General features: G+C 54.8%; 1 protein-coding gene across 1 annotated transcript; it reads right to left on the bottom strand.

The window, feature by feature from the left end:
* Window positions 1–467: 467 nt before the first annotated feature.
* CENPV (centromere protein V) lies at window positions 468–11,462 on the bottom strand. The gene is made up of 5 exons (XM_068531314.1): window positions 11,044–11,462; window positions 8,906–9,004; window positions 7,630–7,699; window positions 1,756–1,870; window positions 468–777 (listed from the first exon to the last, which is right to left on the bottom strand). The coding sequence occupies exons 1-5, from the start codon at window positions 11,412–11,414 to the stop codon at window positions 653–655; spliced, it is 780 nt and encodes a 259-aa protein (XP_068387415.1). The 5' UTR covers window positions 11,415–11,462; the 3' UTR covers window positions 468–652.
* Window positions 11,463–12,348: the final 886 nt, after the last annotated feature.

Below are 12,348 nucleotides of genomic sequence, written 5' to 3'. Positions count from 1 at the left end.
TTGCTGAGCCTGCGCGTCTGGAGCCTGTGCTCGGCAACGGGGGGCCGCGATGGTGAGAGGCCCGCGCACCGCGATGAAGAGTGGCCCCCGCTTGCCACAACTAGAGAAAGCCCTCGCACAGAAACAAAGACCCAACACAGCCATACATACATACATACATACATAAATTAAAAAAAGAATGTAAGCAGACAAGAATAGCATTAAAAAAAATAATAATTAAAAAAAAAAAAAGGCTCCAATCACACTCCCCGCAGGTTTCCTATACGCTCGTTCTCTTCCCAGCTCGGTGGCCCGCGATCATTCACCACGGCGCGTTTCTAACAGCCCCTAAGTTTGTCTCCTGACCCCTCCTCCCTCCCGACGTGGCTGCAGGCGCCAGAACAGTGCTCAGTAAACACCTGCCGCTCAGTGACTGGCCTCAGCAGCGAGGTCAACGTCCAGAGAAAATGATAAACCGCAGTAACCGCTTTAGTGTTAAAAATATTTATTTTTCTAAAAGATCACACAAAAGTCGGGAAGAGATAGAAGGGTGTCAGCTAGCCTATGTCAAAATCTGAGCCGAGGGAGGACAGGAGCTGCCTGGAGACACTGGGGCCGGAGCCGACCGCGGAGACGGGGCAGCCGGGGCCCCCGCGCGGGACGGGGCAGGGGCTCACTCCTTAGACATGCTCTTGATGGTCTTGTGCTCCTTGATGGCCTTCTCCCAGTCGCTGCCGTTGAACTCCTCGACCACCACGCTGCGCACAGTGCCCTCGTCCAGGCAGTGGGGGGCGATCCCTACAGGGAAGCCAGGGGGGCGTGAGACCCAGCAGCGGGCTGGCTCTCAGGCCAACCCAGCCCGCAGGTGTCGCGGGAGGCGGGCTCTCCGAGGGGCCCTGCGCCCCCGCCCCTGGCCCACTCCCCCCATCTCTCAGATGGGGGCCAGGGACTCGCGGCTGGGCCTCCCTCAGTACCAAGTTGGGAGGACAAAGGCTGGGGAGGCCTCGAGCCCAGAGCCACCTCTGCCCGGCAGCCTGGAAGCTTCACACGCCTGGTCCAGGGCTCGGAGGGACAGCTTTCTGAGCATTAAACACCGCCCCATCCGTACAGGAAGGTCAGCAGGAAAGACTCTCCGTGTGACAGATGGGGAGCAAACAGGAGCTGCTACGGGGAGAACGGGGGGGGGGGGCAGGGGTGACGTCACGCGCTCCGCCCGCCACCCCCCCCCCCCCGCCAAGGCTCGAGGCTGTCACAGCCACCCCACTGCAGCTCTGGAGGCTGCGTCTCTGCGGGGCCGGGATTCCAGGAGCTTCCTCCACGGCTACGTCCCACCCGATTCGCACGGCGGCTGGTGTCATTCTCGACAACTGTCTAAGGTGGGACGGTCTGCCCCCAGATCTAAGGAGGACCCGAAGACGGGCTTGGGGTTTCCGTGCTTGTGTTTGAACAAACCCAATTTTTTAACTGGCATCGTCCCTGCTCCTCACTCCCTCTCCCGCCCCCAGGCCCCCGGCCTCCCCCCGGCCTCTCTCTACCCTCCACGTCAGCCCCAGCAAAGTCCAGCTCCCTCGGCGGCAGGAAACGCGAGTCAGGATCCGGGTGGTCTCGGAAGGGCCAGGGCCAGGAGAGAGCTCTGCTGGTGAGCCCCGTTCCTCACCCACGTGTGAGGGGCCTGGCCGGGCAGGAGGCAGCCTGTGACACCAGCGCGCCCCCCCAGGCTTCCCATCCGCGTGGCCGCAGGGCGTCAGTGCCCCGAGCTTGGCCCCCTTCACTCACCGAAGCCTCCGGGGTTGGAGCGGGGAGAATAAAAGCTCTGGACGCCGCACCTCTTACAGAAGGTGTGCTGCGCCTTGTGGGTGTTGAAGGTGTATGTGGTGATGCTCTCGGCTCCCTGAGGGACACAGACAAGGCGCTTCAGTCGTCGTTTACAAAGACAAGTCGTGCAAAAGGCTCAGTGGGGAAACCCTCTCGCCAGGCTCCCGGGGTCACGTCCAACCTGAGGTCGGTGCCCCACGTGCACGGCCCAGAGACCCGTCAGCCTGCAGTGTGACAGCTCAGGGCTTCTCCCTAGTCAGCGGCACACACACACCCCGGCCTCGAGCTTGCCCTGCATCCCCGGCCTAAACGGGGGGGTGTCAGCCGAGGGACTGGGTCCACGTGTCCCCAAACAGCACCACTCAAGGTCCTAAGAACACACTCACTGGACTCAAATGCATCTACAAAGGACCAAGTAGGAGAGAACATCTGCCAGACGTCACAGGCTAATTTCCTTAATGGAGAACACAAACGGGAAACTGGTCAGAGGACGTGAACAGACAGTTCAGAGAAATGGGGAAAACAAATCTCTCTTTAACCTGTGACATGATAACCACACTCACAAACTGCAGTGAGGTATTTTTCACTGTCGGGGCAAAAATTAAAAAGTGAGCTACAATATCAAAAAAACAAACAACCCAATCCAAGAATGGGCAGGAGACCTAAACAGACATTTCTCCAAAGAAGATATACAGATGGCCAACAAACACATGAAGAGATGATCAACATCACTAATCATTAGAGAAATGCAAATCAAAACTACAATGAGGTATCACCTCACACTGGTCAGAATGGTCATCATCAAAAAATCTACAAACAATAAATGCTGGAGAGGGTGTGGAGAAAAGGGAACCCTCTCGCACTGCTGGTGGGAATGTAAATTGATACAGCCACTATGGAGAACAGTATGGAGGTTCCTTAAAAAACTAAAAGTAGAACTACCGTACGACCCAGCAATCCCAATACTGGGCATATACCCTGAGAAAACCATAATTCAAAAAGAGTTACGTACCACAGTGTTCATTGCAGCTCTATTTACAATAGCCAGGACATGGAAGCAACCTAAACGCCCAACGACAGACGAATGGATAAAGAAGACATGGCACATATATACAATGGAATATTACTCAGCCATAAAAAGAAACGAAATTGAGTTATTTGTAGTGAAGTGGATGGACCTAGAGCCTGTCACACAGATTGAAGTCAGAAAGAGAAAAACAAATATCGTATGCTAACACATATATATAGAATCAAAAACAAAAAAGGTTCTGATGAACCTAGGGGCAGGACAGGAATAAAGATGCAGACGTAGAGAATAGACTTGAGGACACGGGGAGGGGGAAGGGTAAGCTGGGATGAAGTGAGAGAGTGGCATGGACATATATACACTACCAAGTGTAAAATAGATAGCTCGTGGGAAGCAGCCACATAGCACAGGGAGATCAGCTCGGTGCTTTGTGACCACCTAGAGGGGAGGGATAGGGAGGGTGGGAGGGAGACGCAAGAGGGAGGGGCTATGGGGATATACGTATGCATATAGCTGATTCCCTTTGTTATACAGCAGAAACTAACAGAACATTGTAAAGCAATTATACTCCAATAAAGATGTTAAAAAAAAACACAACACCTTAATATAAGCCTAAGGTATACGCGTATTATAGGTAATTGAAAGTTGTGGTTAATTTGAGGGCTAATACAATTTTTACGTTTAAAAAAAAAAAAATGGGCTTCCCTGGTGGCGCAGTGGTTGAGAATCTGCCTGCCAATGCAGGGGACACGGGTTCAAGCCCTGGTCTGGGAAGATCCCACATGCCGCGGAGCAACTGGGCCCGTGAGCCACAACTACTGAGCCTGCGCGTCTGGAGCCTGTGCTCCGCAACAAGAGAGGCCGTGACAGTGAGAGGTCCGCGCACCGTGATGAAGAGTGGCCCCCGCTCGCCACTAGAGAAAGCCCTCGCACAGAAACGAAGACCCAACACAACCAAAAATAAATAAATAAATAAATAAATAAATAAATAAATTTAACAAAAAAAAAAAACAAGGAGCTAACTCGATATTGCGTGTGTAGAGAAACACTCACTCGGATACGAGTCACAGGAATGTAAATCCATACATTTGGTAACGTCTACTAAAATTTTAAAATGCAGGGACGTCCCTGGTGGTCCAGCGGTAAAGAATCTGCCTTCCAATGCAGGGGACGCAGGTTCAATCCCTGGCTGGGGAACTAAGATCCCACATGCCTCGGGGCAACTAAGCCCATGCACCACAACTACAGAGCTTGTGCACCACAACTATAGCTGACACGCTGCAACTCCTGGGCCCACACATTCTGAAGCCCGCACGCCACAACTAGAGAGAAGCCCGCGTGCAGCAACGAAGACCTGACACAGCCAAAAAAATAAAATAAAATATTAAAAAAAAAAAAAAGATTTTAAAATGCACATATTAACACAGCAATTCCACTTCTAGAAATGTATCCTGCAATTAAAATTCTGTATTTTATCCAATGACATGTATGTAGATGTTAATGCAGCATTTGTAAAGGCTAAACGTTAGAAACTCTGAAACTGTCCATCAACAGAAGACTGGTTAAAGCAATCATGGACGGGCATAAAAATGGAATCTCAGCAAGTTTTGGAAAAAATAAGGCAGTTCTACTTACAAATACTACTAGGAATCAATCTCCAAGGTTACAAAGTTAAGTGCAAAGGCAAGGTTTAAAACAATTTGTGTAGCATACTAACACTCCTATTTTTAAAAAGCATACATACATCCTGGCATATGCTTTTAAAGAAAGCAGCAGTTTCTCTCCAGGGAGACACTGGGGGGCTGAAGGGTCAGAGCTTTATTACGGGTCTTCCCCGGCCACCACGGGAGACAGGCCCTCAGAGCTGCATCGAAAGACTGTTCCCAGGGGGGCCTCGTCTCACCCCACAGGGAGGCCGCAAAGAACAGCCAAGGGGTCCCAAACCTTGCAGAGTTATCTGAGCGTACGCCTTCCCCCAGGAAACCCTCGGGAGGCCTGAGAAGCCGGCTCGCAGCCTCCTGGACCTCATTCAGCACGAGGGCCCACCGGTGACACGCAGACCCCGTCCCATAGTGTCCACACGTCCACCTGCCTGACCCCCACCCCGCTGGCCGCTGCAGCGCGTGGTCCATCGTCATGACGCTTGCTATACGCTCACCCTCCCTGCTCGTTTCTTCTGTCTTCCTGCCCAATGAGAAATCACCAGTGTCCACCACGTGACAAACCTAACGGTTACTTCTCCTGACCCCCGGATTCTCGTCCCTCTGAACCTGGCCCCCAGTACCACTCCCTCCGTTCTGAGGACACCCCGCCCTGCAGGCTCTTCCTCCCTCCCCACCGGCCGTCCTTCCCGGGCCCCCTCCGCTCCGCTCCCTGTACGTGCTGGGTCCCGGGCCCCCGCGTGTTTGGCTGCACCGTCTGCCCAGCTGCCCTCACCCCACGACTCCAGACACACGTGCGTGCGGCTGCCCGCCCCCTGGCTCCGCCTCTGTCGGCGCCCACGACGCTTCACCTCAACCTTCTCAAGAAGGATCTGAGTCCAGCACCCTCCGCGCCGGCTTCTCCCCCAGGACCTGGCGTCTCCAGGCGACCGGCCGCTCGGAGGCCCAACCTCCTTCTCCGCTCTTCACACCCCGTCCTTCCTCTCGAGCAGCGGCTCTCAGCGTGTGGTCCCAGGACCAGCCGCGTCACCGTCACCTGAGAACTTGCGAGAAACGTCCATCTTGTGCCCACCCCGCCCCCCAAGACCTGCACAGTCAGGAGGGGGCCCAGCAACTTGTCTAACGAGCCCTCCGGTGGCCGTGCACACCCTGGACTCCGAGAACCACCCGCTCCAAAACACACCTCCAATGACCACTGTCTGCCCGTCCCCACGACTGCCACCCTCTCCCGGCCGCCCCCTGCCTCCGTACTCACCTCCTCACCATCCGCTCTGCACGTGGCGGCCACCGCGTGCTTTTCCAACACTGAAGCACATCTCGTCCCCGCCCCGCTTAAAACCCTCCCCAGGCTTCTCTCTCCAGAGGACAAAACCTGCCTCCTCATCCGCTCCGGCCTCTCTCCAGCCCCAGCTCGGTCCGCTGGTTCACCTCCACCCTGCGGCCACCCTCCGGCCACGAGGGCCACCGTGCAGCTCCTCGGACACGCCGAGCGGCCCCCCGGCGCCGTGCCCGCCCCGTGCCCAGGAACCCCACGCCTCGGCCATCGAAGCGCCAGCGGGGCCTGCCTAGCCGCCAAGACTCGCCACTGGCCAGCCTCCGTCACGCTGCCCCGCTCCGACCCTCCACAGGGCCCTTCCGGGCCTCGTCCTATTCCTCCGTCTCCCCCATGAGGCGTGAGATCCCAGGGACAAGGGCCTTGTCTGCCACGACAGCTGCGGGGTTTCAGTGGAACGGAGCCTGGCACACAGCAGCTGCCCCATAAACACTGCTGAATCAAGGAAGGAGGTTTGTACTTAAAGAACAAACGGAAAACTGCTCTCTCCTTCACCAGGCCAGGCGGAAGAAGAGAGCGGTGCTCGAGACGCCAGGGCGACGCCAGAGCGGGCCCACGGGGGTGGGATGGCGGGGCGCTGCCAACTCCGAGGCCGCGAGCCCCCGGCCACCCGCGTGTCTTCGGGAGCCGCCTGTCTTGCGGGGCTGGGGCCACAGCCTCCAGCTGGCACCCGAGGGGGGCTCGCGGGAAAGACGAGGGCAGATCCGCTGCCCGCCGGCGCTCCCACCCCGACCAGACGCCCACCCCAGGATCGAGGGCAGACACAGACAAGGAGCCACCCTGGCCCGAAGCGTCTGGAATTAAATCTCAGCTTTTCCTCCCAGACACTCACCGAGGGGCCACTGGATGCCGAGGCCCCGGGGCCAGGAGCGCAGACTCGACCAAAGGTGGTTCCGGGAAGCCCTCCTGACCCGCCACGCACAGCGCACTACGCCCAAGGCGAGGCGTCTGTCGGCCCCGTTGGGGCAACGGGAGCGGAGGACCGGCCAGAGCCCCGCCCCGCCCCCCCGGAGCAAAGCACGCCGAAGCTTTTAAACGTTTGTGTTCTCTGACCGGAGATTTTACTTCCAGGAGAATTGATCCAAAGAAATAATGTCTAAACTATCAAAGATTTATACACAGGGAGGTTTACGACAGCACTGCACTCAACCTATAAGTTCAAACGTAGAAGGTCGCTCGTGGTACATTCACGCAACGAAATATGCTACAGACACAGCAAGAAACGTATAAGTAAACTACGAAACAGTTGTAGGCGCGGGGAGAGGCCAGGGGCCTGAGGGCCAGTGGAGGGGAGGCCTTTCACCGTGTATGTATCTACTCTGTACTTTGCAAATCCGGTACCAAGCACAAAAAATTCCCCCAAATACTAAAGTTAAAAATCTTTTCAATCATTTATTTTTCATCGGGAAATGATAAAAGTCAGTTATAAAGCAGATAAAAAGGTAAAATTCTACCTTGATAAAAACATACACGATTTATTTAGATGTATTCATCCACGTCCAAAATAACACGCAAGGATATTCAGCAGAACACAACCAGTGGTTACCTTTGATTGACAGGATTTGGGTGATCTTATTTATTTTTGATTCTCTGTGTTTGTACATGTTTCCACTGTAATATCAAATATATATCCAAAAATACTGGCTTGGCCAAAAAGTTCGTTCGGGTTTTTCCATAACATCTCACGGAAAAACTCAAACTTTTTGGCCAACCCAATATAAAGGGGGGAATGAAAGCTGGGTGACAGGGGAAAGCATACGGCCCGGGAGGCCCCCTGCGCCTGGCACCCTGTAAGCCCCACTCACAACACTCACCTTGAGGAGCTTGAAGCGAGAGGCCGGAACAATGAAGTGTCTATTCTGCTTCTTCTTGCAAATGCTGCAGCTACAGCAAGACAAGAGCAGACCCCAGACTGTGAACGACCACCTGCACCCTCTGAGTTCCCCCGGGGGCCCAACCTGCCCCGTCCCAGGAGCCAGCTGACCCCTGAGGTGAAGCCCCTTGCAGCGCCGTCCCAGGAAGGGCAGCTGGGGCAGGCGGGCCAGCGGCCTGGGGCCTCCGCTCCGCGTGTGCCGGAGGGCCCGCGGGTCCCACAGCCAGCAGTGCAGGCCACGCCCCCCTCAGGAAACCAGGACCCGGAGAGCCACACTCCTGCCGCCCACCCCTGGCTTACTACGGTGAAAGGAACTGCTGGCTTCTGGAGACAGTAGAAAACAAGCATCAGGCAGAGCTACGACCTTCTGCCCCTGGGGTATCCTCACCAGAAACGGACAAGGAAGCTTAGGTTTCCCTCTGTCCTCATCTGCACGTCACAGAAAGCCCAGGGCCACGTCAAACAGGTCCTCAGAATCACATCCTCAGAATTAAATATGTGTCCCCCCCACCCCGTTTTAGTCCACCTTTTAAAAAACTCTAATTTCATGTAAAATCCTCTAACAACTTACTCCAGGGGCTGCTTCAATCTGGACCGCACTGCTTAGTAGCAGGGTCAGCTCCCCGTGGGAGGAATTCCACGGTACTTTCTTATTTATTCTTCACATATAATTCAGGCACCACAGCACCAAGGGACAAAAGGACTGGATACTGTTGCATAATCAGTTACACACCAACTGCCAGTCAGAGGTCAGAGCCTGGAGACCCTGTTCTATCACAAGGCCCGGGAGGTGCTGACAGCAGGCACTCCACCGATCCTGGCAGCACTGCCTGCCTCACCTGGAGCAACGGGGCCAGGTGGCCTGGGGCATGGCACGCTTCCAGGGGTGCACGCCCTCACCTCACCTCACCTCACCCAACTCCCGAAGACTCCCCTCAAGGCCTTTCATTCAGTGCCCAGCCGGACGGTCTCTGGGGAAGCAGTCCCACCACCAGCCCCCCGCCCCTGCACCGGTGTCTCTGGGGCACTCTGCTGGGCACAAGTCGAGGGCCCTGCTCCACATCCCCTGGGGCTGTGCTGCAGGACTGAGCTGTGTCACACACAGCAGGCTGTTCTTTTTGCCTCCCCGCCCCCCCGTCTTTAAAACTTTTTTCATTAATGAAAACATCTAACACAACTTCTAACGTCTAAGCAACTTGGGAAGAGAAAACACTCACTTGCAGTCAAAGATGTGCAGGTCTGCGGAGGCCCAGACTTCAAAGCGAACCGCCCCACAGTGGCAGCCTCCTGTGTGTTTCACCAGGCCCTGGTATTCACTGAAGGGAACACAAATCAGGAAGATGAGGGTTTCTGAATAGTCAGGCCATGGTTGAAAGAAAGAAGCAAGATGGGACAGAAGTCTTTACGGGACAACCAGACGCATTCCTGCTTCTGAGGAGGCACTGTCAGTTCTATAAAAGGTTTCAGTACCTTCTTTGTCTGTGAGCTCTCTTTTTTCCACTTCTATTTTGTTAAGTCGTAAAATAAAGCATTCCAAAGTATGGAAAAAAGAGAATTGGGTGGAGGATCCTAATCCAGCCACCCGAACGTTTTTATTTACATGGCAAATACTTATTAAGATTTTTTACGAGTGAGGCACTGGGGAGAAGGCAGTAAACAAGATACAGCAGATGTGGTCCTGGCCTTAGGGACCCGGAGCAGCCATCAAACAAATTAACTGAATATTTACATGACTTGTGATAAAGGCGTACAGGCTGCCATGAAAAAGAAAGGAGACCTGACCGAGTCTGGAGAAAGTTAACAAAAGGCTCCTGTAATTCTGCTGTATTCTCCTCCAGTATTTTGCATATACGTGGCTTTTTACAGAGCTATCCGTACACATTACGTACAACTTTAATCTTTTTAAAACTTATAAGTCAGGCCCTTCATTGAACATTATTAAGATTTGATAAATATCATCCAACTGTTTTCCAAAAGGGCTGAACACTCTTATCAGTAATGATTGAGAAAACATTTCACTGAATCTTCTCAAGCAATAATTACAGGAAAAATAGCTCGCTGCAGTCTTATTTTGCATTTATTTGGTTACCAAGACTGAATGCTTTTTCACGTTTCTGTACAAGTTGACTCCGTTAATTTGATGTACTTTTTTCTGCAGACACAAATAATGCTTACGGTAAAAAACGCAAACATTACAACATTTGATAATGTAAAAAATGAAAGTCTCTTAAGTCCTAACACCCAGAGGGATCCACAGTTAACTGTTTGCTCTATGTTCCTGAGACTATTTTCCGTACAATAATGTTTTAACAATAACAGCGATTATTGTTTAATATATTCTTTTTAATTTACTGAGTTTTGGTTTTTTAACAAATGTATGTAACTTGCGCCAATCTGATAGGTTAAAAAAAATCTCATCTTTTCATGTCAACTTTTAAAAATCTTTTTCTTGGCCATTTATCAGTTTGTTTTAAAGTATAAATTCAAACTTTCGTTCTACGTTTCTGACATCTTTATATTCCCCACACTGAGCAGTAGCTGGCACACCTTAGCTCAAAAACACTGAATGATGTACACTGGAAAATGTTCAGCCTATAGTCCAAGATGATTAACCAAAAAGTGAAGCACACGGAAAACCCAATATTCCATCTCTGAGAAGACTCGTCCTAATGAAGAGAATTTCTTACGGAACAAGGACAAAGGAACATTTTTGTTCAAGAAAAGGAGTAATCCTCAGGTTGCTATGCAATTGTTAGGTTGCTTTGTTTTCTCTGCGGTTTTCTAGCATAAGACGACTGATTCTGAGATATTTAGGGCGCTAAACTACTTCTCGGTAGCACAACTGTGCTACGGGGCAGGGGCCCCGTCTGGAGACGACGAGGCGCCCCCCAGAGCTAACGGCTCACTGCGAGCTCCACGGACCCTCCGAAGTCCTCCTCCGGCCGCCGGGGAGCCGGGGGTCCTCGCACCGCGGCGGCAAAGCCGGGGGACGCGGAGCCCCGGCCCTCGGGCGCCCGCGGCGGTTCCGAACCCGGGCGGCCCGCGCGCTCCTCCCCGCCGCCCGGCTCCGCGCAGGGCGCGCGCAGTAACAGGGGCCACCGGCCTCCCGGGCGGCTCCGAACTGTCCCAGCGCCTCTCACCCCGGCCCTGCCCCCCCACCCCAGCCGCTCTCCAAACACACGTGCGCAAACACAAAAGCGGCTTGGGGACCGGAGAGCCGGGCCGACCCTCTTCGCGGGAAGGCCGCCGCCTTGGCGCGCGGCGCTGGCCGAGCGGGGAGGCCTTTGTCCGGCCGGTGCGCGGCTCGGGCGCCGCGGGGACGTTACAGGCGCCGGCCCGGCCGCGCCGCACTCACTAGGTGTCCAGCAGCAGCTTGGCGGCGCCCTCGAAGCTGAGCCTCTGCCGCTTCTGGAACGTCTCCCAGCGCTCTCGCTGCTCGCCCAGGTCCAGCTCGGACGCCGAGGGCGCCGCGGGCGGAGGCGGGGGCAGCGGCGGCTCCGGCGGCGGCTCTCCGGGGCCCGCCTCCTGCGCCCGAGGCGACGACTGCGGCCGCCGCTTGGCCGACGGCTGCCTCGCCGCCGCCCGGCTCCCGCCCCCGGCCTGGCCCGCGGGCCTCCGTGCGCGGTCGGCGCCGGGGGCCGAGGCGGCGGCCGCGGGGGCCCTGGAAACCCCGGACCGCTTCTGCCCGCGTGGCTTGGCCGCCGCGCCGCTCCTCGCCCGCCGCATGGCTCCCGCACCCTGGCGCGCAGGCCTCTCCGCCGCGCGTTCCCGTTCCGCCGCGCGCCCGCTGCGCCCCGCGCGCGCCCGCCGCCCGCGCGCCCGCTGCCCCGTCTGCGCAGGGGGCGCTGCGCCCGCCTGCCCCGCCCGGCCCCGGCCCCGGCCCCCTTCCGGACCCGCTCCTGGCCACAGCTCAGAGCACCCACCCCGGCCGCCCGCCGCGGGGCCCACACCTGCGTCGCTCCGGCCGGCAGGCCTTGCGGGACCGCGCCTCTGGCCTCGGCTCCCGACACGCGGAGCCTGCTTGCACCTGCCGAGGCGCCTCTGGGGCCCTTGAACCCCGAGGGCTTCTTCCTGCCTTCCTGAGGCCTGGGTCACCCTGAATTCATAGCCATATCCCAGCAGGGGCCCGGGGGCAACTTCATCTCCAAGATGAGGACAGCACCTTCCTGGCCGGAGCCATCGCGTGCCTCAATGAGCTAATCAATGTGGGTAAATGGCCAGGCACCTGCAACTGCAGGACAGGTAGCAGCTGAAATCAGAGTTCTTAAACTTGGGCTTTCCTGCCAGATTATAAAACAGCGTCTTCAGGATCTCGATGGTCAACAGATTTTTTTCAATTTAATAAATGAACTCCGCACCAAATCCCATTATTATCGTTTTGTTCAACACAGCACCAAAGTTTAAACACAAAATCACGAGAACCACTGATGGAACCCAAGTCTTTTACAAACCTATTTTGTTGCTCTATTTTATTCATATCTTAAAAGAAGTAACATTTTCATTTACTCATTTTTCTACTCTTTGTGTTCTACTTCCTTAATATCAACTTTCCTCTTTGTTAATTCTGTTTTATCATTAGTTTGATAGTTTATTGAATTAAATACATAGTACCTTTATTTTTAGTATTTTTGTTAATAAAATATTAATGACTATAAATTTT

This window comes from Eschrichtius robustus, chromosome 20 (assembly GCF_028021215.1).
Source record: "Eschrichtius robustus isolate mEscRob2 chromosome 20, mEscRob2.pri, whole genome shotgun sequence".
Taxonomy (NCBI): domain Eukaryota; kingdom Metazoa; phylum Chordata; class Mammalia; order Artiodactyla; family Eschrichtiidae; genus Eschrichtius; species Eschrichtius robustus.
This window is presented reverse-complemented; position numbering and strand designations above follow the sequence as displayed.

Excerpts from the sequence above, each read along its gene's own strand:
- CENPV (XM_068531314.1), bottom strand. The coding sequence starts at position 11,414 with ATGCGGCGGGCGAGGAGCGGCGCGGCGGCCAAGCCACGCGGGCAGAAG. Across the intron at positions 9,005-11,043 it reads AAGCTGCTGCTGGACACCTA|TGAATACCAGGGCCTGGTGA; the intron begins GTGAGTGCGGCG and ends TGTTCCCTTCAG. Across the intron at positions 7,700-8,905 it reads CTGCACATCTTTGACTGCAA|CTGCAGCATTTGCAAGAAGA; the intron begins GTGAGTGTTTTC and ends GTCTTGCTGTAG.